This window comes from Labeo rohita, chromosome 5, assembly GCF_022985175.1.
Source record: "Labeo rohita strain BAU-BD-2019 chromosome 5, IGBB_LRoh.1.0, whole genome shotgun sequence".
Classification (NCBI taxonomy): Eukaryota; Metazoa; Chordata; class Actinopteri; order Cypriniformes; family Cyprinidae; genus Labeo; species Labeo rohita.
This window is the reverse complement of record NC_066873.1, coordinates 3880434-3907598: the sequence shown is the minus strand read 5'-3', so window position 1 is coordinate 3907598 and position 27165 is coordinate 3880434. Positions and strand designations below refer to the sequence as shown.

General features: G+C 38.3%; 1 protein-coding gene across 3 annotated transcripts in view; it reads right to left on the bottom strand.

Annotated features, from left to right (window-relative positions):
* Nucleotides 1–27165, bottom strand: part of rgs3a (regulator of G protein signaling 3a) — a 161245-nt gene that overhangs the window by 95398 nt on the left and 38682 nt on the right. For 2 of the 3 annotated variants that reach the window (XM_051110231.1, XM_051110233.1), the window contains 3 exons: nucleotides 25706–25789; nucleotides 22676–22787; nucleotides 12201–12244 (listed from right to left, as the gene is read on the bottom strand). In XM_051110231.1, the coding sequence (XP_050966188.1) occupies nucleotides 12201–12244; nucleotides 22676–22787; nucleotides 25706–25789 (240 nt within the window). Of the gene's footprint in view, nucleotides 1–1749; nucleotides 1831–12200; nucleotides 12245–22675; nucleotides 22788–25705; nucleotides 25790–27165 lie in introns of those variants that run through there. The other variant, XM_051110235.1, reaches the window with a different exon arrangement.

The window sequence follows — 27165 nt, the reverse complement described above, 5'->3', positions numbered from 1 at the left end:
AGTATGCCGTTTGGCCTCCTCCTCATCTTGGGAATGACAAATACAAGTCCTGCGCAGTAGCCAGAAGGATTTTGAGCCATTCCTTTCGCAGAACAGTGGCCAGGTCACTATGTGATGTTGGTGTATGAAAACATTTCCTGACTCGCTCCTCCAAAACACCCCAAAGTGGCTCAATAATATTCAGATCTGGTGACTGTGCAGGCCATGGGAGATGTTTAACTTTACTTTCATGTTCATCAAATCACTCTTGTCACCAGTCTTGCTGTGTGTATTGGTGCATTATCATCCTAATACATGGCACCACCTTCAGGGTACAATGTTTGAGCTATTGGGTGCACAAAGTCAACCTTCACACTCTGCTCTTATTGGTGGAATGTGCGATCAGTAAAGACTGGCCACCAGGCTGCATAAATATAGCCATGAAACCTCCAACACTATATTGGCCAGTGTTTCAGTTTCATTGTCCAACCCCTGTATATATATATATATATATATATATATATATATATATATATTTCCATTAAATATTAAAACATTATTCCAAACATTTGACTAATAATATAAATAAAACCAGTAACATAGCATTTGGGCATGCTAGACCTCTCCATGTTTAAAAGAGCTGAGCCACTGACACATTAGTGAATGTAATGTAACGTAACAATGTAATTTAGGTAGCTGCGCAGGGCAAAATGAAAAAACCTTTTATATCTAATGTACTCTCACTCTTCCTGTGATCCAACTCTGTCTTGTTTAAATCTAGGTTAGGGCTCCTAGGCCTGATGTTAAAATAACTGGACTGCTTGCTAGCGTACATGTGGGGTGTCTGGTGATTGTGACTTGAGATGAGAGAAGCCCATCAAATCCATTTATTAGACTAATGCTTCTGAGCACAGCACAGGGAACAGCAAAAGAGCACTGGAACATTTTTAACCCTTAAATTGTTTCTGAATCCTGGGTAATGGACATTTGAGAGGCTGGAGGGATGGAGAGTGGGTGAGCACAATTCACAATTTAAAAAATAAAATGAAAGAGAGTCCCTGCAAATAGTCTGGACTGACTTAGTGACTTGGTGACTTAGTATGCAAAATCTTTATCTATAATACAGCATGCCATAAGAAGTCTGCTAATCTTGAGGTAAATGCTTAATTGTTAAAAGGATACAAAATTAATTTCTAAATTAGTTAAATGCTATCTTGACATGTCATTTGTCAGATATTTTACATAAAAATGTCTAGTGAGCGTAAACATTCATTCGTTTTCATTTGATGCCAGCTGCATCCAATGCCAGCTGATGCTTCCCCGTGCCACGATGCAATGGTGTTACTAGGTGGTTGCCGTTTCGCCCACACCCATGTCTCTATGATTTCCTGGTCTCTAGGTACGGTCCCTACATCAATATCGGTTTATGGTTTTGCCAAGTAAAAAAGCTCAAGAAAGAATAGAAAAGCTCAGTGGAAAAGCACAAAACAAGTTCAATTCTGAGGGTGTGCTCAAAGTATAACCCACCACTAACTATGTTCACTGCAAAAACAAAACCAAACATTTTCTACTAAACAAAGTCAAGATTTTACAAATGCATAAATACCCACAAATATTATTAGTTTTCACACAAAAATTGCTCCCCTTTTTAACCTGTAAACTCATCTTGAGCCAAAACAACCTCCACACAGTCTGCCTCCAGCCAGCAAACCACATTTTTCCAGGGAAGACACATCCTTAGCACGTGAAAACCAACAGTATGCCTCTTACCTCCCTTCTGCAGATCGTCAGCAGTCAGCCTGGTGTGACAGGATCAGTGCAGGCACACAGCGGCTGTGCTTTACAGGCGAGTGGCCGCGTGCACACACAGCGCTCAGGACCGCGCAGCATCTGAGAGTCAGGGGGTGGGGAGGTGGCGCTCCCACTCGCTCCCTGCATGCACACATTTTCCAGGCCTTGAGAGGCAAATGAATAGCCCAGCTGATGTCAGCCCAGGAGTAAATGTGTTTCCATTCAAACATCTGCAGGCCATGTCAGAGGAAACACATTTTGATCTTATGATATTTCGGATTATGTAATCTAAAATAATCTGTCCCATGAAAAACTGCTTTGCTATCACAGCCAGGGTTTATTTTAAGGCTGATCATTTACAAATCTACAGGCAAGAGCAAATTCATGCCTTGGATTTCTGTATCAAAACAGATCTGTTCCAACAATGTCAGTTAAAAAAAACACCAAACTCTGATATTGTCGTTGTGACTGTGTTAGATTGACAGATGTAGTTTACAGACATGCACCCAAAGTTGCCAATGTTTTGAATGTCAAAAGTTTATATCCCCCTTTCAGAATCATTAAAAATGGTGATGGTTGAAAAAATAGGTGATCTTTTCACACTGAGGACAACTGAGGGACTCATATGCAACTATTACAGTGTCACGTATCGTGCGAGGAAGGGGCAATCATAGACGAAGGTCAAAGATAAAGTCTTTATTATATTCCACAGGTAATTCCAAAAAAGGTAAATCCACAGGATTTAGATATACGCATACATCGACGAGACCGGACACCAAACACTGAACAGAATGCAACATATAAAGACAGGTGATAACGATAAACTTAATTAAGGCACAGGTGATACAAGGAAAACTAATGATGATTAAACGAGGACAGGAAACAGGAACAACCAAATATGGGCACAAGAGGGAGAAACCAACATAAACAGTCCACAGGGGTGTGACATTACTCCCCCCTCCCATGTCCACCGGGGAGGGGGGGTGGGAGGCCATGGCGGATCAGGGAGCTCGGGGAGCCATGGCAGAGCACACAGTCCAGGAAGCCATGGCGGATCAGAGAGCTCGAGGAGCCATGGCGGATTTCTCGGGGGAAATTAGGGTTCTACAGGCCCGGGACAGTTCAGGAGGCATGGGCTCTGGAGGGCGCTGTGGAGGTGCGGGCTCTGGAGGGCGCTGTGGAGGTGCGGGCTCTGGAGGGCGCTCTGGGGGCGCGGGCTCTGGACGGCGCTCAGGAGGAGCGGGCTCTGGACAGTGCTCAGGAGGAGCAGGCTCTGGACGCCGTTCAGGAGGGCTGGACGGGACCAGCGGAGACGCAGGAAGGCTGGACGGGACCAGCGGAGACGCCGGGAGGCTGGACAGGATCAGCTGAGAGGAAGAAGAAGGAGAGAGGAAAGGAGCATCAAACCCCATGGGGAGCGCCACGTCCATAATGTCCTCAATGTTAATGTGGCTTGTCACATGAGAGGCCGGCGGGCTTAAGCACGGAGCGGCGGCCTTGAGCGCAGATTGGTGGCCAGCAGGTTTGAGCGCTGAGTGGCGCCCGGCGGGTTTGATAACTTCCGGGCGTACTCCACGAATGGGAGATCTCCGTGGGCTAAGGCAGAGAAGCAAGCGGCAACCTCCATAATTAAACTGGTCCAGTCTTCTGTCACGTATCGTGCGAAGAAGGGGCGAACATAGACGAAGGTCAAAGATAAAGTCCTTATATTCCACAGGTAATTCCAAAACAGGTAAATCCACAGGAGGAGGGTAGATACACATGTACATCGACGAGACTGGACACCAAACACTGAACAGAATGCAACTTATAAAGACAGGTGATAACGATAAACTTAATTAAGGCACAGGTGATACAAGGAAAACTAATGATGATTAAACGAGGACAGGAAACAGAACCAACCAAATGTGGGTACAAGATGGAGAAACCAACATAAACAGTCCACCGGGGTGTGACATACAGAAGGTTCAAACCCTCACTGATACTCCAGAAATAAACATGATGCATTAAGAGCTGGGGGTGAAAACTTTTTTTGAATTTGAAGATCAGGGTAAATTTAACGTATTTGTCTTCTGAGAAACAAACTTGTAAAGAGCAATAATAACTGAAAAAAAATGATACAGGATACAACGGGGCTAAAAGCGCCCGGGGTAAAAGGCGCCTTTGATATTATTTTCATCAAAACCACTAGATGGCACAAAAACGTGGCGTAGCACTTTCCGAAACATCCGCTTTTTAAGATGCACGTGTGCCTTTGTTTGATCCTATGGCTGCAGCGCAAAGTTGATTCTGTGCTTACTTGATCTAATATTTTATGTTTTTTTAAATGTTGTAGATTTAAGTAGCAAATGAGAATCGCTAAAATGAATCCATATATTTTGAGACAATTAATATTTTGAGAGGTCTTCTTTATGATTTTCAGTTTTGTTTAAGATAATTAAAGCAACAGTTTTTAAATAACAAAAGAATAGGTAAAAGTAAGGTATTTTGGGGTAAAAAGCGCCCCTGCTGTTGGAGCTAAAGGCGCACAGTAATTTACATGATAATTAATAGAAGGCTGACTTTTCCAATCGTCGACATTACATGATTAGATTCAGATGGTAAATATTATATATTATGTTGGGTGTCCATCTTAGAAATAATCACTATGTTTAGAATAAAACCATCATATTTAAATGCTATTTAATAAAATATCATTTGTTGTTACTACTGTAAATCTATATTAAATTATTATGAGATCTCCTTCGATGCTTTCAGAATCATACATATGTTTCTGTATTTTAAAATATATGTTTTATATTGACATTTTAATGACAGTATATTTATTGAACAAAAAATAATTATTCAGAGCTCTCAAGTTTTGGAAAAAGTTTGGAGTGAGATTACTGTTAGTGGAGGAGCCGCACAAATATTTGCAGCAGCGGCCCCTTGACCCAAAGTTTTTGCTAGAAGTTACATTTTATATTTTGTTCAAAATTGACCAGCACAGAATAGGAATTTTAACAACTGGTTAATCTGCTAAAAGTCAAATTCATGGACATAAAATAAAATGTTTTATATATTTCAGAAATACAAATGTATCAAAGATAAAAAGACATTTGGCCTCAAATGAGCCAACTTAACAGCAGTGCTCAGTACTGTACACATACAGTAGGATTGCAGAACTTGCCCTCAGCATGTAGCCTATGTCAAGCTGTGTGTGTGTGAGAGAGAGTAGGCCTACACATTTCAGCTTATGAATGGCATTTTGTATTGCAAGTAGTTTTTGCACATTTTGATGCCTTGATGACAGTGGTAGGGGCTCAAACTTAACTAGAGTAGCTAGCAATGGAATTATGTAATTTAATAACAAAATAAATGTAACTGATCTGTTAGTACAGTTAAATTACAGTTACTTATGAAAACGTTAACGATTACAAAGGGGATTACATCCGAATATTTTCACACACATACAGATTTGAGTTCCCAAATTGCATTGACTGGTCTAAAATACGAGACACCAATGTTTCAGGAGTTTAGGACACAGAACAGAATACATGCTTATTTGATAACTGTTCCAATTAAGGTTTATGTATATGCTTTATTTTTTAAGAATAACTTTTTTTTTTTTTGTCCAAGGCATTCTTAGATGACACTGCTTCAAGTAGCGATGCAAGGATTTTATTTCAAAAATGGTATCATAGCTATTAAACTATATCTTGTAATTTAAAAAATCTGTATTTAACCTCAGAATGATCTCAAAGTAAAAAGAGATGCTAAAGTCTGATTTTGTGGTGGCTTTAAAATTAAAGTATAATAATCATAATTCAAGTGATGAAGGATTTCGTAAGTCTCACGATAATTAGTGCTCAGTACTACTGTAAGGTTAAACCTGCCTGCTTTAAAAGTTTAAAAAGGATTAACAGCTGAAAACATTCCATAGATTACTTAGAAAAGTAATCAAAAAGGAATGAAAGGTAAGCAGTTACATTACTTTTAAAGCCCTTGAAGTAGTTATGCTACTTTCTACATTTTAAATAGGGTAACTTGTTATCTGTAACCTATTACATTTTCAAAATAACCTTCCCAACAATGTTGATACTGCGTGCCGCTACAAGGCTCGTTTGATATTGTATTATGTAGGTCGGGAATCACGTTATGTTCCCATCATCAATTTAAGTGCTAGCTGCAGCTGTTTACCAATGTAGCTAGGTAACGACTAAAGAGGACACCAGTTTCACTGTGGTATTTTAAGGTGCACACAGTAATTCTTGTCATGTTGATCTGGCTGATATGCCAGTTATATTTGCACTGAGACCATTTTAACAAACAAAACCACCAAAGTGTTCCCTACCCAAAGAACAGGATGCAACTTTTAGATATGGCTTTTATATGCTGGCCAACAGTAATGTCACGAGAGAACTGAAAAGGAGCATCAGAGAGGCATAGCATAAGTATGAAATTAAAGATTTAAGGCCAATTTGGATAACTCCTACGGCTGGCCGGTATATGGAGTTACACTGAGCTCAGTAGTTTGACACAGCACACAGAGTGAGCTGCTACAAGGAAAGTGCATATACCAGTTTGTCCTAAACATGAGACATGCTTTATATTAAGGGCTTTAAAACAACTCATAAGCAATAGTTAATACTTAGCATAGCTTAAAGTGACTTGCCCTGTCAGATGCTCTGACAGATACATGTGCTGCTGACAGATAGGCCACTTGTGCTGTTTAATGCGTTTGAGATGTGGTGTGTTCCTCAGTGCATAGCATACATTTCACAGGTATATTTTCGATCTGTAAGTGTTAGAAATGGGGCTGCCCCCTAATAGTCGACTAGCCGTTAATCGACGAGTAGAAATTAATGACTAATATGGCTTTTCATCTAAAAGATGTATGTAATAGCAACTTTACATGGCAGCTCAATCTAATGTTAACCTAGAAAATGTTTGCTATTCAAGTGTCTGTGCAGAGTGTGGACGCTGAATAGTAGCGCGCTGACTTCATGACAGATGGAGGCGCCGGTGCGGTCACTTGCTCTTAAAATACTCCGTCATTTTTGGTCATACAGATAAAAGTAATATATCTTTCAAATCTGTATGCTCTACGTTTATTTGTGTGCACTTACAATAACAATAAAACATTGCGCTTTGGTAAAATAATGAAAGCAGACAGAATGCTCTTTCTGCCGTCTCTACGAACTTGAGCGTGTCACTTCGAAACTCTGTGTATACTTGCCTACAAACATAAAAAAATATATCTATAGAGAGTGAAATGATTAAATGAATCAATTGAAATAGAAAACAAATAGGCCTATTCTCAGATTATGTAATCTGTAGGAAACATGCATACAGATGCATCCACTACTGCGGAAATAACGAGTCAGTGTCACCAACTTAATCTCTTAAGCCAAACACAAAGAAAGCACTAGTTTAACAACAAATTATTAAAACATTCTTTATTTCTTCATTTTGTCATTCTTTATTCTTTATCTTTATTTTAAAGGGCAGCCCTAGTTTGAAAGTTATGAAAATGTTTCCATTTTGTTGTCAAGAGTGGATGAGCCTTCTGCATGTGAACTTCACAGACTATTGTTTTTGTTTTTAGATTGTACTGTTACAAGGTTTGGATATAATGTGATTTAAACAGTTTTTACATGATATATAGCATAGCCTACGGGGTTACATTCACTATATTTGTTTTCATAGCCTGCAGTATAAACATTTCATGGGACAACATTGGGCAGAATGTAAAGTAACTTTTTTTGTTTTGTTTGTTTTGTTTTAAAAAATTAAAGGCTCATTATTATGATTTATATGGTTTGTTAATAAACGTGCAACTAATCCCAAACCATCCCAAAGAGGCACAAAAACACTTTTACAGACTTAAATGTACCCTTCTGATGGAATGACTTGCCCAACTCAATCCGAACAGCTGAGTCCTTAGCCATCTTCAAGAATCAGCTAAAAACACATCTCTTCCATTTTTACTTGACCCTCTAACTCTAGCACTCTTTATTCTAATTCTATTCTTTAAAATAAATAAATAAAGCTGGTAAAAGCTGGTACTGACTATAAGGTCTGTTCTCTACAAATTAGTATTGAGCACTTTCTCTTTTTTTCTCACTTTGAGGATCAAAACAGCCAATTATTGGTCCTCAAAGTGTGCAATATAGCTTAATGGATCTATATTTATGTGGCATATCTGTATTTCAATAAAGACAACTCTCTAAATAGTTATAGCATTTTAATGGATATAACAAAGTTAATATTTGGTCCTGGCGGACTAGAATTGCTATGCACACCACTGCCAACAGATAACATAGACGTGCTGATGTGAGCAAATAAGATGTGCTGCTGCTGCATGAATAAGAATAAATAAATCCTTTAGCAGATCTAGACAGGTGGAACTGGAGGAGGTGGAGGACTTCAGAGGAACTCTGACAGTATGCTGCAGGACCAGCATACACTGAACCAGACTATGTTGCACTAGCAAGCTCATTGGCTGCAGAATCAGCAGAAGCCAGTCAGCGTGTGGCATACAGTAAATGATTGCCGGCAGATTGCATGTAAAAGACCTATCAGCCTGCACCATCTAATGCAGTATTTATCAACTAGTTGGGCTGAAACGATTAGTCAACATTAACAAATATTTTTTTGTTGTTGTCAAATAGTCATATGATCTCTTATGTAAGGGCCTGCAATAACACAGTTTAACCAATGTGGTGCTGTGAGCTCTCCCATTTACAATTCAAGAGAAGGAAACACACGCAGCACAGAATCGGAGTGTAAATGTGGCTGAACTACAGTGGCATTTAAATGAATATGTAAATATGTCCTGTACGCTTTTCTCTCAATTAGTAAATAAACATGACAATAAAAAAGACAGCGGTGAGAAAACAGCAGTTAAGAAAGCATCTGATCACAGCGATGTGGATATGTATAAAACGGCTCTGCAATTTGGCACTTCAGTCATGTCATGTTCATTTATATAGCTCTTTATACAATAGACTGATTTAAAGCAAGCAGCTTTACACTATTTAACATTAAATAAATAAATAAATAAAATAAAACACTGTCACTGTCGCTTTCAGTTAGAATTACAACTTGAATTTCTGCTACACAGCAGTTCTCCATTGTGGAGATAGCTAATAATAATATAGCTAATATTGATTTACAGCACTATTTTTTTCTTTTCCTGTTTAGCATCAATGTGATTATACTTGTCAAAAGAAAGACAGACGGCATATACTTCCACAAGGAAGACGGGAACAAGTAAAAACATACACATAAGATATTCCTCTAATGTTTTTTTTTTCTCTCCTAGTGGGACTGATTTCTCTGTCTCTCTCTCTGGCCAGTGACATCTCCTGCTACTAATATGAGTGAGCGTGGAGACACGGGAGAAAGAAAAATCTAATTAAAGTCTTGCATTATGTTACTCAAGGATGGAGCCTATTCGTCACACAGCACAACAGATGCTCGCTCCTGATCGATCCAATAGATCAGTGGTTTTCAACCCTGTTCCCGGAATTTATGATCACTGATGAGCTAGTAATAACATCAATAGCAATCGTAGACAATCGGGGGAAGTATCAAGGGATGCTATACAGTGCCCTCCACAAATATTGGCACACTTGGTAAATATGAGCAAAGGCAGCTGTGGAAATAAATTTGCATTGTTTATCCTTTTGATCTTTCATCAAAAAAAAAAAAAAAAAAAAAAAAAAATCACAAAATCCTAAACTTTCACTGAAGTAAAACAATGGAAATTGGGGGGGAAATCTCATTATGAAATAAATGTTCTTTCTTTACTTCACATTGCTCACAATTACTGGCACCCCTAGAAATTCTTATGAGTAAAATATCTCTGAAATAAATTCCCATTCATATTTACTTTTTTTGGCACACCAGGGTGGAGCTAGGAGCATGAAACTGTCCAGTATAACTTCCTGTTGCATAGGATTTTAAAAATGAGGAACACAAAGGCCAAATTCCCTTTATTGTCCATCACAAGGAGTAACATAAGGAGTAACAAAGAACATAGTTCTGATGTGCTGAACAAGATTCCTGAGCTTCACAAAATAGAAAGTGGCTGTAAGAAAAGAGCTAAAGCATTGAAAATCCCCATTTCCACCATCAGGGCAATAATTAAGAAGTTCGAAGATGTTACAAATCTGCCTAGAAGAGGACATGTGACTCCAAGTGGCCAAAGACTCTCCAAGGATCACAGCTGGAGAATTGCAGAGATTAGTTGAGTCTTGGGGCCAGAAAACCTAAAAAAAAAAAAATAATTCAAATAGCCCCTCCATCATCTCATGTTGTTTAGGAGGGTTTCAAGAGAAATCCTGCTTGCTCATCCAAAAACAAATTCCAAAATATTTATTTGTCAGATACGACTAAAACTTCAAACGGGACTGGTTTCTATGGTCAGATGAAACTAAAAAAAGAGCTTTTTGGCAGCAAACTCTCAAGATGGGTTTGGTGCAAAAAGGGATAAAAAGTACCCCATGCCCACATTTAAGTAAACTGCTGGATCTTTAATGTTCTGGGCCTATTTTTCTGCCAGAAATCCTGGACATCTTGTTTAGATACATGGCATCATGGATTCTATCAAATACTAACAGATAAAAAAAAACTAAACCTGACTGCCTCTGTTAGAAATCTTATAACAGGCCGTGTTTAGATATTCCATCAGGACAATAATCCAAAACAAACACAAAAATGTGTCACTGAGGACAAAATGAAGCTTCTGCCATGGCCGTCCCAGTTCCCTGACCTGAACTCTTTAAAAAATGAGTGGGGTGAACTGTGAACTGAAGAGGAGAAGCACCAACATGGAACAGGGAATCTGAAGGATCTGGAGAGATTCTATATGAAGGAATGCTTTCTGATCTCGTGTTCTCCAAACTCACCAGGAGAAAATAGGAGCTGTTATCTTGGGAAAAAGACTTTGCAATAATTGGGTGCCAATAATTCCGGCCAACGTGAATATTTCATAATGAGATCCCCCCACACACACACTTTTTATCTTTTTACTTCAAAAAAAGATTAGAATTTTTTTTTTTTTTTTTTTTAAATGAACAATCAAAAGGATAAACCATGCAGATTTATTTCCATAGCTGCCTTTGCTCATATTTACCAAGGGTGCCAATATTTGTGGGGGGCACTGTAATTTTTTAGAGTTGTGTAATTAGAAGTGTAAAATAGGGGTGTTACATATTCCAAAAGGAAACACTTGCATTGCATTGATTCTGTTTGCAACTGAATTAAGGCTGTGATTTAGTCTATTAGGTGAATGCTAAACTACATGATTACACAAAGTGCCCTGAACAATATAAATATGAGGTCACACTTTACATTTCCAATGTGATGTCAGTGGTATGTAAAATGTGTCTCTAGCACAAACCTTTTTTACATTTGAAACACAATGATATTTGCAACATATTTAAGCAGAGACCAAGGTTTTGCTTTAATTAAAAAAATAAAAAATAAATAAATAAAAGAATATTAACTCCAAGCAGTTTAACAAAGTCAACATATTAACTAGTTATAAATGTTATACCAAAACACTGATGCACTGACACTTTTACTCACATTTGCAACCCAGGCTCTGGAAAAAAAATATTTTGTTGCTCCCTGCATGTTTCACAACACATTCAAGGTGAAATATCGAGTGCTACAAAAAAGCATGCTCAGTATTTATTAGGAACAAATAAATGTCAATCTGACAATGTTTTATTACCTTGGTTGTTGTTAATGTCATGGCAAATTGTAAATGAAGTGTCTGGTGAGTGGCACTAAAAGTTTAAAGCTCTATCAAGTTTGAAAATAATGTTGCACCTATGCTAAACTCTTCCCTAAATGTAACAGATGGTGTTAACAAAAGCAAATGTCAGGTAAAAAATACATTTGCTGAAGCAACCATGACATTTTAACAAGTTTTTCAGCTTTTTTTACATGACTTGTTTCACTCGTACCCAAGCTCTTCACATCGCAAATACAATGTTGTATTAGGTGAACTACTAAACAAGTATACATATGGCGTTGGGGAAGCTACAGGAAAAACTAACAGTGGTAATGGTAGTAGTAGTAGTAGTAGCTGTGGTGGTGGTGGTGGTAGTGGTAGTAGTAGTAGCAAAACTCGTTAAAAAAAAAAAATGTTTTCTAAAATGCTTGATGTGATAGTAAGGAAAACAGTATTGGTCAGCAGTGATCCTGTTATTAAAAAAATAAAAACATAAATAAAAATAAAAACATAAAAATAAACACATATACAAATACTGTTTATATTATTTACTATAAAGTTAGGGGGTACTATATAGTTATGAGGGACAAGGACAAAATAGTGAAATTCTGATCCAAAAAAAAAAAAAAAAAAAACTTGAAATTATTACTATAGGACAGAAAACCTCATCATTCATAAACATACAAACAAAAGTGTAACTCACCTCAGTCATGTGGATCAAGTAAAATCGCAGCTCTTCACTGTGATCTGAGGAAACAAACAGACATCATAATAAAAAAAAAAAAAAAGGCAACATGAATCCCAAAAGAGTTTTTTAGCATACTATAAATAGATCCCCTGCCCTATTTACTCTTAGGGAAAGTGCACTTGAAGTGTAGTGTCCCATATTGTATTTGGCGCCTACACAATGTTACCCTGATAACATTCATGTTTAAAATTAAGAGTGTTTTAGCAGGTCCTCTTTGTGTCTTTAATTCACATTTGTGTACTGTTTCTTCAAGTGGTGAAAATATAATGTGGTGAAAAATAAACCAAATGAACAACAATATGCATATACAGTAGGAGTTGGGGGAAATGCGATTCACATTTGAATCGCGATTCAGTCTTCTGGCGATTCACATCGATTCACAAATTTCAAAAATGTATTTTCTAGTTAATTTCTAATAATAATTAAGGCTTAATAATAATAACAAGATGTTGTCAGAAAAAAAAAACAGCAACAGAAAAGGAGGAAGAAAAACAAATACATCCTGCCCCATTTTCAGTGAGGGCAAGTAGTTATTGATCTTTTGTTATCATGGGAAGTAGGGATGCACCTAAATCTGTATTTTAGATGATAGATAGATAGATAGATAGATAGATAAATAGTCTTTATTGTCCCATAAGGATATTCTTTTTCACACAGTCGTCATATTTCCAGAAAATACAAGATATAGCAGCAACATAACATATGACATATAGCATATCACATATAACATATGAACACACACCACCCTTCCCCCCTCTAGTTTCCCCCCCTCCTCAACACAGTGCAGGCAAAAGGTGAACAGTGCAGACAAACATTACACAAAGGAGGGATAATTGTCACAAGAGTTTGTTTAGAGCAGTGATGGCGGATGGTACAAAACTTTTCTTAAAGTGGGCTTTTTTCCAGTCCAAGGCTCTGTATCTGCGGCCAGACGGAAGTAGAGTGAAGAACCGGTTCAGGGGATGATCAGGGCTGCTTGCTATGGTGCGGGCAAGACGTGTGGTAGCTGTGTCATTTGCATCAGTGAGGCTGGGGGTGGGAAGCTGTATTATCTTAGATGCTAAGTGTGAGAATTTAATGAGTTTGTTCTTACTGGTGACACTTAGTATGGTGAAGAAACATGGGGAGCAGTAAAGTAGAAGAGGTTGGATAATGCTTTTGTAAAGTAGCAAAAGGAGATGGGGGCGACATGCAGAGATCTTAATTTGCGTATCGCATACAGTCTCTGTTGTGCACGTTTCTGTGTGATGGTGACATGTTCATTGAAGTTGAGCTTATTATCAATGGTGAGTCCAAGGTATTTGAAAGTGCTGACCTGTTCAACTGGTTGACCATGGATGGTGATATGGGTGAATCCAGGAGGTGATTTTGATGCATGGATGACCAGTTCTTTTGTCTTGTCAGTGTTAAGTTGAAGATAGTTATCAGAGCACCGCAGTGTGAAATCTGTGATGGACTGGTGGTATGCTGTGATGGAGCTGTTATCTTTTAGTAGACCTACTATGGCTGTGTCATCTGCATATTTGTAGTAGGTGGTATTAGGTAGTGAACTCTGGCAGTCATTTGTGTAAAGTGTATACAGGAAGGGACTAAGTACACAGCCCTGGGGGGCTCCAGTGTTGGTGATGATGGTTGATGATGTTGTTATCCCTATTTTCACTGTCTGTGGCCTGCTGCTGAGAAAGTTATTTATCCAGTGAATGAGAAGAGGGGTGACGTTCAGGTGCTGTAGTTTCTTGATGAGTAGATGTCGCTGGATTGTATTAAATGCGGAGCTGAAATCAACAAACAGAACTGAAGCAAAGTTATGAGGAGTCTGGAGGTGGTGAAGGAGGGAGTGGAGAAGGCATGCCACTGCGTCCTCTGTCCCCCTTTTCGGCCGGTATGCAAATTGGTATGAATCCAGTTGTGTGCTGACAGTAGGTAGGATGAGTTGCAGTATGATTTTCTCCATGCATTTCATGACTATTGGGGTGAGTGCAACTGGACGATACTGGTTGGGCTCTGAGGGGTGGGGTTTCTTGGGTACAGGTGTAATGGTTGATGTTTTCCAAAGGGTGGGTATTATTGCTGTCCTGTAGGATTCCCAGAAGATGGAGTGAAAGATGGAGGAGAGCTCCATTGCGCAGCACTTCAGCACCTTTGCCGGGATGCCGTCTGGCCCTGGTGCCTTGCCAACTTTGCACCTGGCCAGCTGCCACTGTACATCCTCCTCTGTGAAAGGCGGGTGTTGAGGTTCATGGATGGGGAGGGTTCTGAGAAGTTCCTCACAGGTAGGGGTGTGGTCATGGGTGTTCAAACCGGTTGAAGAAACTGTTCAGGGTGTTTGCAAGATAAAGAGGATCCGGACTTGATTGATGATGGTGATTTTGTTCTTGACCTGTAAGTTTTTTGATTTTCTGGAATGCTTGTTTTGTGTTCATGTTGCTAAACTCCTGCTCCAGTTTGTTTTTGTATTGCATTTTGGCTCTAATAATATCATTCTTTATTTGTCTGTTGAGTATTTTAAGAGTGACCCAGTCCTTCTTCTTAAATGCTGCCCGTTTTTCTTTTAGTGCATATTTTATGTGAGGGGTAATCCAGGGTTTGGAGTTGGGGTATCTTTTGACAGTTCTGGTGGGGATGGTGGTGTGAATACAGAACTTAATATAGTCAGTGATGGTAGATACCCTCTCGTCCAAGGTGCCCTAAAAAATACCACAATCTGTGCAGGCTAGAGAGCCCTGAAGTTGTTCAATAGCGTCCTCCGACCAGAGGGTGGCGCTATAGATTGTTGGTTTGATCCGTTTCAGTTTCGGTTTATACTGCGGGAGGAGGAAGATGACGTTGTGATCAGAGAAACCAAGTGGCGGGAAGGCCCGTGCAGTGTAAGCACCGGCAACATTGCCGTAGCACAGGTCCAGAGTGTTCTCTTTCCTCGTTGGAACATCCACGAACTGATGGAAGGATGGCAGAACATCGTTAAGCCTGCAGTTATTAAAATCCCCCAGGATAAACGCCGGAGCCTCTGGATAGGCGGCTAGCATGGTGTTAGCGTTGTCGGCTACTAGCTCTGCTGCTACCCTAGCGTTGGCACTCGGACAGATGTAAACACAGGTAACAACCACCGTCTGGAATTCTCTCGGGAGGTGGAAGGGACGCAGACTCACAGTCATCATCTCCACATCTGGTGTGCAGATCCTGTTATGGATCTTGATGTTATCGCACCATCTGTTGTTGACATAGATGCAGATCCCACCACCTCTCACTTTGCCTGACTGATGGGTCCTGTCGGCTCTTAGGATGGTGAAATGATCAAGACTGACCTCAGACTCCGGGACCTCCTCGTCCAGCCAGGTTTCGGTGAGCACGATGATGCAGGCATCCTTGTAGCCTCTCTCCATGGAGCACTTGGCGTGCAGCAGGTCCATTTTGTTCCTGAGCGAACGGACGTTCGCTAATATGATGGAAGGGAGAGGGGGCCTGAAGGGACGCTTTCGAAGTCTAGTTCTTACACCTCCTCGTCTGCCTCTTCGTCTTAGTTTGATCTCTGGTGGAAGTGCAACTGGTGGTTTTTGCTGGCAGAGTGCAGAGGATCGGAGCTGAAGGAGATCCGCCCGGCTGTAGGTAAGTAGTTTCTGGTCGCTGGTTAGTAATGCCAGCGCCAGATTGTTGTGTATAATCCATAATGTTATGAGCGTAATTACGATGAGTGTGCTTAAATTCCTCATTCTTGACAATCAGTAGAACGATGTGACAAACACTGGTACACTAGTACGGCACACTAGTACAAACAAGCTGGTACAACAAACCGACTATAGACAAAGACGTGACACCACCATGGAACATTGACTGAATGTGTGTCGTCGCAGCAGAGCATGCGCCGTAGGCATGCGAAGGCAAGGAAAAGGAAAACACGTTTTATGGATCCACTAACAGACATGGTTAACCGCTTAGCAGTAACCTGTTACCTTACAATTTCTCTTACCAGTTACCACATAAACAGAGTAAGGAGAGGTGACTGCTAGGATCATTGCGAATGATTTGCAGATCCTGAGCACCACTGACAAACATCTAATCTTGTGAAATGTGTGGTAAGTACTGCCGCTCCCTAATATACACAGAGTATATGCGATTGCGAATCTCGAAAGTGAAAGTAAAAAGCGAGCATATTAATAATGGCTCCCTGATGCCCGAAATTTATATACAGGATAATTAACATAATTGTGAGGCAAAGCATTTTTTTTCCCTCTCATCTCTTATTTATTCCATTTATGGGTTCTGTAGTACATTTCATTTTCCTTTCAAAACAGGGTACTGGGATTCGGGCACATCACTAATTGGAACTGTAAAATATTTTTAATTTATTAGGAAGATAACAGTTATTTTTATTTCCTGAGTCAGGACTACCTATACTATAGACTGGTGTGTTTTTGTATCAAAATACAGATGCATTTGGTGTCCACTGTGCACACAAAATGTGATGAAAAACTATGAATCATGATTAAATTCAAAAAATTGTGAATCGATTTTTAATCGAATCGTGACCCCGAGAATCAATTTGAATTGAATTGTCAGATACCTACAGATTCCTAATATACAGTGTGTCCATTTGGCTTTATATCCCAGGTAAAAATTCAGTTTGAATGAATTAGTAAAATGCACTGCTCCAGGGTCATCACATGTGTTAAACAGCCAAATAAATTAGAATTCACTGTGTCAATACGTACCTCGGTACAATCTAGATTTCCTCTAAACAGATTATTCTAATTTCTTCTGAAGAACCACTGCTTGAACAGACTGTTATATATAAAATACTCAGCATAAATGAGTACACATTTACCTAGAAATGTTATCTCAGAAAATCATCTGTCTCTCTCTTTAGAATTAATACTCTTTATATGAACCTGTACAATAAAACATTCCAGCAACTGGAATTTTGAACTGCATTTGTCACTACAAACAAACAAATAAATTTGATGACAAAATGATTTAATGTAGCAAAACTAAGCAGACCCCAATGAAGGTTTTAGGAATGAAACTTGATAAAACACTAATTAACTTGAATTCAGCAACAGATGGGCCTAATCTGTCATCATGCAGGTGACTACCAGATAACTGACAATTAAGGGTGGTATTTAACCTATTAAATCCCCTTCTTATTCAGTGCTGACAAAAATAGTAATGTCATGTAATTTACAGGCCCGGTTTTATAGACAGGGCTTAGCCTAAACCAGGATGAGGCCATAGTTCAATTAGAACATTTAAGTAATTTTTATACATGGGCCTTAGAAAGACACACTACTGGTGTGCATCTTGAGACAAAACAAATGCACTGGTATACAGGTGCATCTTAAAAAATTAGAATATAGTGAAAAAGTTTTTTTTGTTTGCAACTTAAAATGTTTTGTTTGTAACTTATTTCAAAAACTGAAACTTTCATATATTCTAGATTCATTACATGTAAAGTGAAACATTTCAAAAGTTTTTTTGTTTTAATTTTGACTAAAGCTTACAGCTAATGTAAGTCAAAAATCCAGTATCTCAAAATATTAGAATTTTTACATTTGAGTTTCATTAAATGTCTATCCCTACAGTATAAATTCCAGGTATCTCTTGTTCTTTGAAACCACAATAATGGGGAAGACTGCTGACTTGGCAATGGTCCAGAAGACAATCACTGACACCCTCCACAAAGAGGGTAAGTCTCAGAAGGTCATTACTGAAAGAGGTGGCTGTTTACAGAGTGCTGTATCAAGGCATATTAAATGCAAAGTTGACTGAAAGGAAGAAATTGGGTAGAAAAAGGTGCACATGCAACAGAGATGATTGCAAGCTTGAGAAAACTGTCAAGTAAAGCTGATTCAAACAAATGGGACAGCTTCACAAGGAGTGGAATGAAGCAAGAGTCAGCGCATCAAGAGTCACCACACTCAGGAAACGTCTTCAGGAAAAGGTCAATGCCAAAGTCAATGCAGCCATCTACCAGGAGATTTTGGAGCATTTTATGCTTCTATCTGCTGACAGGCCTTATAGAGATGCTGATTTCCTTTTCCAGCAGGACTTTAGCATCTGCCCACAGTGCCAAAACTACTTTCAAGTGGTTTGCTGACCATGATATTACTGTGCTTGATTAGCCAGCCAACAAGCCTGACCTGAACCCCATTGAGAATCTAAGGGATATTTTCAAGAGAAAGATGTGATACAGTCGATCCATTTTATGAACCCTACTGAGCACAGAGGTTTCTGAGAGCTTAGCACGTTCAATTGCAGAGTAAAGCTTTGATTAATGTCTCCGTCACACACACCCAGGTGCTTTATCGAACCTTGACAATACCCTGAGTGAGTGTATATGCAATCAGCCTTTTAAGATTCTAGCTGCGTTACAATAAAATTAGCATTCATTAACACTGCTTAAAGCATTAGATGACCTAACAATGAACACCTTTTTTTTTTTTTTACAGCACTGAATTTACCTTCTATCTAGGCTAATGGTAATTTATATAAAATATGAGCCTACCGTTGTTCTTTTTTTACTTAAAGGGGTCATCGGATGCCCATTTTCCCACCAAGTTGATATGATTCTTTAGGGTCTTAATGAAAAGTCTATAATATAGTTTCGTTAAAATTTCTCAATGGTTGTGTAAAACAACACCCTTTGTACCTTGTCAAAATGAGCTCTGCAAAAATCATCCCATTCTGAGGGATTGTTCCTTTAAATGCAAATGAGCTCTGCTCGCCCCGCCCCTCTCTTCTCTCTCTGGAGTAAGGAGCCTGTTTACTTTAGCCGCATTTAGCCGCGTTTAGTCACTAAACTTGCTAACTCGCACGTTATTAGGAAAGGCGATCGCAAAGATTCATAAAAAAAAACCCTTATACTTACTTCTGATTTAAGTGAAGCTGGATCACGAATGCTTTGCACGAACATAGACGGATATATGTAGATCAGGAGCCGCATTCCCTTCACAAACAAATGTAATCCACTGCATCTTCAGCAGTTCAGATGTCGGGAGTAAATGATGACCACTATGTTCATTATTACATCCAGCAGCAACACCTCAATCGCTCAGTCGGAGATATTCTTGTCTAACTTACATCCCTGCTCTGGCATCGAAACAATGGAGGTCGAACTGTTACAGCTGATCTGAAGTAAGACGCTCATGTCAATCAACTATCGTGGGAGCGGCCTCTGAGAATGGCTCAATTTGAAAAAGGAGATATTATTTTTACAGATTAATTAAAAACCACTGCATGGATTTTTATCATTATAGGGTAGATGTGTACATACACTGCCAACACACATTAATGTTCAAACAACATGAAAAAGTGAATTTTGCATCCGATGACCCCTTTAACATAAATGTTATGCCCACGCAAAAATATTCTAAAGTAATATGTTTCAGGTAGGCCAACATGTAAACTATACAGTAATCCTCTCAGCTGTTACATTAGCTACGGCAGTATTAAAAGCTAACATTAACAACAGAACCCAAATTTTATATTCAAACTAATTTTTATTTCCTCAAATAAGAAGCACATCTAAATAAACGTTTTATAGGAATATTTCAATTGCACATTCGATAGTTTTCTTAAAATCTTGTCTATATTTATTTAAACATACAAAAATAATTAACAGTAACCTAATTAATCTCCTTTCTAGTGATTTTTATAGTTTGCTAACGAAGAGTGAATGCTTCATTACTTCGCCGAGGTAAATGTAACATTAAGCGGCACGTTTAAACAAACATTCTAATGTTCATTCCTGTTTATTCTGTGCTATAACTTGTAGTAAAATGGAAGAGATGACTCACGCTCATGCTGCCACTTGAACTGAGTCAGCAAAGGGCAAAACTGCTGCAGGGTTGCCAGGTCTCCAAAACAAAACTAGCCCAATAACATTTTTTTTTTTTTTTTTCAGCTGTGGACTAAAACCAACCCACGGCAAAAGTATGAGAAAGACAAGAATGTCTTAACATGTGTTATTGTTTTTGTCATCATGGCATTCAAAAAAAAAAACAAATTACAGCAAATTACACTGTAAAACCCTGGATTTGGCAACCCTGCACAAGTGAATCATAGGGTCATGCGTTAACTTTTTTTTTTTTTTATGTGTTATTGTGTTAACTTTGATAACCCTAAATTTTATTTTAAATAATCTGCAGATAACTGCTTTTATCAGTCTATATATTGGCACAACTCCATTTTAATCAAGTCATTTTAGTAAGTTCTTCAATTGTTTATAAAATTTAGTAGGAAGTCTATTGTAAAATTAACTTCCAATTCTCTTCCTCCACTCAACATTAAAGTAGAAACATCATTAACATGTAAAAAACTTCAGGCTGTTCCAAACTCATGTTATTTTCTTTCCTCTGCAGAACACAAGAAATATATGTAAATAATGTTTCAACAGTTTTATATATACTACTCATACTCATAGCTTTCAAAGCCTTCCTTTTTCTGTACAATTGTACTCCTTTTAAGTATAATTTTGACAAAAGAGTCCAATCTGTGCTTCTCTCTTACCAGCAATCCACCAGTGCACTATAGATTACATTTTCACAGAAGACTGCATTTTGCAATTATTTAGCATTGCCAATAATACCTATTACATATTAACTTTTTTAAACTAATTTCAACTATACATAAATAATGATCTGTAAAACCATTTGGATAAATACTCACTTTCAAAAACGTATTCTTCCAGTCTTTTTTACATAACCAATCTAATGCCATTATTCAAACACTTAGCAGATGGTCTGATCAGAGGAGACAGTCGTACAGTCCTCTGTCTGTGAGACACCTGCAGGTTCTTTCCCTAGCTGTTCTGCAGTTGTCATCCTGTCACATGCTCATACATACACACTGATCTCACTAAGTAGTTAAGACATTTATGCAATGGCTTTTACATGGTAGTGATGATACTAGCTACCCAACCTTCACCCTATTTCAGCCAGAAAAAAAAAAAAAAAAAAAAAAAAAAAAAATATATATATATATATATATATATATATATATATATATTATTTCGAGTTCATATTTTAAGGACTTCTGCTGAAAAAAGTTGGTAATGTATGATAAAGAGTATTCATTTTCATAAATACTACATTCCAAAAAGCGAGTGTGATGGTTGAAGTTTAAATAAATATCTAAATTCAACAGCAGATGTCACTCTTTGCTTTTTGACAATTTCAGAGTGTGCTATAACATTAAACCTTTTTGACTAAGTTATGACAGTGTTATAGGCTGGTGACATATATCCTCTCCACCACTGTGAAAAAAGGAAACAAAAGCCTCATTATATATATATATATATATATATATATATATGAATATCTGCACAGATATTCTATATTACATAAAACAAAAACATACTTTTTACACCAATCATTCTGCTAAGTTACATCCTCTTGGTTCCTAATAGTGTGTGGCCTTCTTGATCATCAGTAATGTGTAAAGTATAAAAATACGAGTAATACCATGAGTGTATTTTTGTCGCACCTCCATTAGACTCTCGGCCTCCTCCCACTCTCTGCTCACTCTCCCTTAATTTCCAACCATATATACACCTGTCAGCCATTGCCCAGACAATCGTGGACACCTTAAATACCACATTGTCTAGTCTACAACCAGGTCTAATATATTTAAAATAGATAGTATATTTTAGACTATCTTCTTTCTGCAGTTTTCTAGCTTAATGGTCCTTCTTTGATTTCTCAGGTCCTAGACCTTCCTCTTATTTGATATGCCTTTCTATTGTGTTGACACTCATCCATCTCTGTTTATTGTTTTTTTTATAATATTCCCGTCATTTCTCTTTTGACTGCCAACCACAGCTGTGTTTACCTATTGTCTGGTGTGCATTCATCCACTACTACTCACCTGCTCTGATGCTGTATATTTTCAAATATTGATGCAAGCACTTTATATACCCTCCTTTTCTGTGTTTGCTTCCTGTAAGAAGACTAGACACAACAATGAAACAAGTGGGATCTGATCTTCTAGTGCACTGCCAAGACTATCTAGATGCTGGTCTCATAGCTCTGCCTTTTTCATCCGGCTTTGCAACCCATGCTCATCAGCTTCAGTATTGAATGGTCTAAATCTGGCTTTCAACACATTCAAGGTATCACCTCCAACTTGTGTCAACTTGCTGGGTGCAATGTTATGAAGGGACTACAATGGTTCATCAAGCACTCCATCTGGATACCCCATGCATTGTCTACCTCTTTCTTGTTGTTCATATTGTTCTGTCCCTGTTCATGGTAAATGCACTTATCTGTGTCACTTTCCCTTGCCTGTCTTTGTTTGGAGGTCGGGTGGATGACAGGAAGTGCCTGATGAAGTGCCTAAATTGTACATTAAATGTTGACACTGAGGGACAAACACCCAAAGAGTAAATGTGAAATGTTATGTTATGCATTTGTGTGACTATGTGTGTAGTTGTCACTCACCATACTGCAGCTGCAGCTGTCTGAGATACAGCGGGTTTTGAAGGACGTTACATCGTCCCAGTTCATCCTCTCTGGTCACCAACATCAGATCTGTGTATATAAAGATTGTTACCTGGAGAGAGAGTACAAGAGAGAGAGAACTTAGCAAAAATGGATCTAATGCAGATGATGCAAAACATATGGAGTCATATATAAAACAAGTGATACATGCAGCCAGTGCTTGAACTGGAATAAGAGAACAAGAGAACAGTTTATCAAACTAATATGTGAACTGCAATATATAGTTATAAACACAATTTACTTGTTCATCCATCCTACACCAACTGAGCCAATCAGAGTAATCATGGGACAGTAATGAGGGCTATGAATGCGTATGCACATGTGAACAATTTCTCAGATTGGAAGAAGCAAAGAAAAGACATGTGCCTTGAATGTAATTATTACACCTTGTTTCCTTTTCTATGTCTGTTCTATTCTGTTAACACAGGTTAAGAGAATACTTACCATGTTTTTATCAAAAAGATGAATAATCTTTTGACATACTATTTTACACATTCTAACAGAGTAGGGAAGCATTCAGTTTTAGATGCAGTGACTGTGTCCCCAACCACAAAGGTGCTTCTAAAGTTCACTATATTTGTTTATTTAGTTTTAGTTTGATTTTAGTTTCATGCTTCATCTGAATCCAGTTATAGAATTTAGATATCTATCAGTTTCATTCTGTTTCTAATTTGGATAATTGGAATATTCTGGAATATTCCCTTACTCTTCAATCAGTTGTTCTACAGGGACCTGATGTTGCACATGAGGTTGTGGGGTTAAAATGGTCGCCTACTGCTTGCTCATAACAAATAGTGTAGTTTCCTTAGTCATGTTGATATAGCTAAAGGTCTCAGATGAAGTGCCTACTGCTCCATTCATACATGAGCTTTCAGTTTAATAATAATAACAACAATACATTTTATTTGACCTTCAGTATATCCACAAATAACTTTGTGGTAACACCAGACTCCACGTAATCTACTAGTTACAACAATTCAGAAGAATGCAGAATTTTTTCCTTTCCTTAGTTCTTGGTTTGATCTCATTCACTGTAAATGTGTAGTTTGTTTCCCATGTTTATTAAAATTTCTCGTTAAATATCACTCACTGTGCACTTTATTTGGATTGTACTACACCCAAACATACACAGTAAGAACCCCATTCAGTAATGGCTCTTTTGCCGCTTTCCATTAAATACCCGGACCAGAACAAAGAACAACATTCCAAATAACAGATTGGTTAGGCAAGAAAGTTATCCTTATAGACCCAGAGAGAGGCACACCACACAACAGGAGAAAAGAATTATCCTTAGTATTAAATCATCATCATGAATTTGAGACCATTTTACCAATCTCACTGGAATAATGAAATGATACCAAAAAAAAAAAAACTGTGACAGAAGCACTCTGACCAGATGCTGACTCTGGTATTTATTTCTCCGGCACATGTAATATAGCCTGCAGCTGATGTACTGAAATTGCATTAGTAAATGAAGGACAGAGTTTGCCCCTTGGCATAATGAAACGCTTTATTTACTCCTCAGTGTGAAATCTTCTCTGTATGCAATACCGTTCTTGGCTTGAGAAGCCTTCTGGGCAAAGGTTATATAACATGTCTTTATCCCCTTACTTTTTCTGGTTTGCTAACTTACCAAAGTCATACATTCCTCAGTTTGTGTGCCTCCAATTAGGGGGGTTACATTAATTTCACAGATTAAACAACAAAAGGTACGATGAATTAAGGAAGATAGCTTATATAATCAGGGGTTGATAGCCTTTGCCTCTTTAATTGAATTTTTAAATCTTTTTTTTTTTTTTTTTTTTTTTTTTGTCTTTACTTTGGGTAGTTGAAATTTAACAATAGTGAAGTTTAGAAAGGACATCATGCAGTGTGACATGCTTTATCTCTACAATAATATTACAGTTTGTTTTATACATTAATAGGATAAATGCCTTAATAGTTTATTACAACATTATATTTTTACATATATTATTATCGTAAAAAATTGTGGCTATTTGTTCATAATTACTGTGCATGAAGCCTTTGTGTTACATGTCTTTTGTCTTTCCTTTCCTTCTGTTCCTCTAAGATCCACTTTGTACACCACTCTTGTTTTCTACTCTCCCTTGATCTTTCTTATAACTCCTGATGCTCTGCTGTCTGTGTATCATAGCAACAGCCAATGTTAGTACTCTCTGAGTCCAGGATTCACATGAACAATATGTGTTTTACATATGATAAAAATGTGACCCGGGATCACACTACCAGTCATAAGGGTTAATTTTGAAATTGACTTACATCAATAATTGATGAAAGCTGAATACATAAGCTTTCCATTGATGTATGGTTTGTTAGGATAGGACAATATTTGTTCGAGATACAACTATTTGAAAATCTGGAATCCGAAGGTGCAAAAAAAATATAAATATTGAGAAAATCGCCTTTAAAGTTGCCCAAATTAAGTTCTTAGCAAAGCATGTTACTAATCAAAAATTAAGTTTTGATATATTTATGGTAAGAAATGTAATAGATATCTTCATGGAACACGATCTTTATTTAATATCATTATTATGGCATAAAAGAAAAATCATTTTGACCCACACAATGTATTTTTGGCTGTTGCTACAAATATACATGTCCTACTTATAAGACAGGTTTTGTGGTCCAGGGTCACAAATAAGCTTTCTTTGCTGTGTCCTTTTAAAACTGTTAAATCAATATCTCTGTTAAACAGAACACAAATCAGTTTAGGCTAATGCCATATTTTATGGACAAAGTGAAAAAGATATTAAGATTTTTTTAGATGGAAAAAGAGAGAGAAACGTAATATTCTCCATAAAGTTCATTGTATTCCAGTAAAAAAAAAAATCACTTGAACTCACATTTATGAATTTATAAAACTGCACTGCATTTAGAATGGTCCTGGATAACAATTGCCTGTGTAAAATGCCCTAAAAGCGCATTCATAATATACAGAGTATCTCTTACCTTGATAGAAAAATGCTTGCTCTCATATAAAATCATTTCCTCAGAGATCATCAGTGTTCTGTTTGGACTACACAGATCTACAGGCTTCAGAAAAGAAAGAAACAGACTCAGAATCAGTTTACAAGGTAAGCCAATTTTGTCTTAATAGCTTGTTTACGTTTACTGTATAATATTACCTCCATATTTGAAGAAGAAACAATCATTATTATAATCAAATTATAAACGCAACACTTTTGTTTTTCATGAGCTGAACTCAAAGATCTAAGTCTATGTCCAAAAACCAGTCAGTATCTGGTGTGACCACCATTTGCCTCACGCAGTGCAACACATCTCCTTCGCATAGAGTTGATCAGGTTGTTGATTGTGGCCTGTGGAATGTTGATCCATTCCTTTTCAATGGCTGTGCGAAGTTGCTGGATATTGGCAGGAACTGGAACACGCTGTAGCATACGCCGATCCAGAGCATCCCAAACATGCTCAATGGGTGACATGTCCAGTGAGTATGCTGGCCATGCAAGAACTGGGATGTTTTCAGCTTCCAGGAATTGTTTATTCTTGCAACATGGGGCCGTGCATATCATGCTGCAACATGAGGTGATGGTAGTGGATGAATGGCACAACAATGGGCCTCAGGATCTCGTCACGGTATCTCTGTGCATTCAAAATGCCATCAATAAAATGCACCTGTGTTCATTGTCCATAACATACGCCTGCCTATACCATAACCCCACAGCCACCATGGGCCACTCGATCCACAACGTTGACATCAGCAAACCGCTCACCCACACGACGCCATACACGCTGTCTGCCATCTGCCCTGTACAGTGAAAACCGGGATTCATCCATGAAGAGAACACCTCTCCAAAGTGGCAGACACCATCGAATGTAAGCATTTGCCCGCTTAAGTCAGTTACGACGACAAACTACAGTCAGGTCGAGACCCCGATGATGACGACGAGCATGCAGATGAGATTCCCTGAGATGGTTTCTGACAGTTTGTGCAGAAATTCTTTGCTTATGCAAACCGACTGTTGCAGCAGCTGTCTGGTTGGCTGGCCTCAGATGATCTTGGAGGTAAAGATGCTGGATGTGGAGGTCCTGGGCTGGTGTGGTTACACGTGGTCTGCGGTTGTGAGGCCAGTTGAATGTACTGCCAAATGCTCTGAAATGCTTTTTTAGATGGCTTATGGTAGAGAAATGAACATTCAATTTACGGGCAACAGCTCTGGTGGACATTCCTGCAGTCAGTATGCCAACTGCATGCTCCCTCAAAACTTGTGACAACTGGGGAATGTGTAATAAAACTGCACATTTTAGAGTGGCCTTTTATTGTGGGCAGCCTAAGGCACACCTGTGCAGTAATCATGCTGTCTAATCAGCATCTTGATACGCCACACCTGTGAGGTGGATGGATTATCTCGGCAAAGGAGAAGTGCTCACTAACACAGATTTAGACAGAT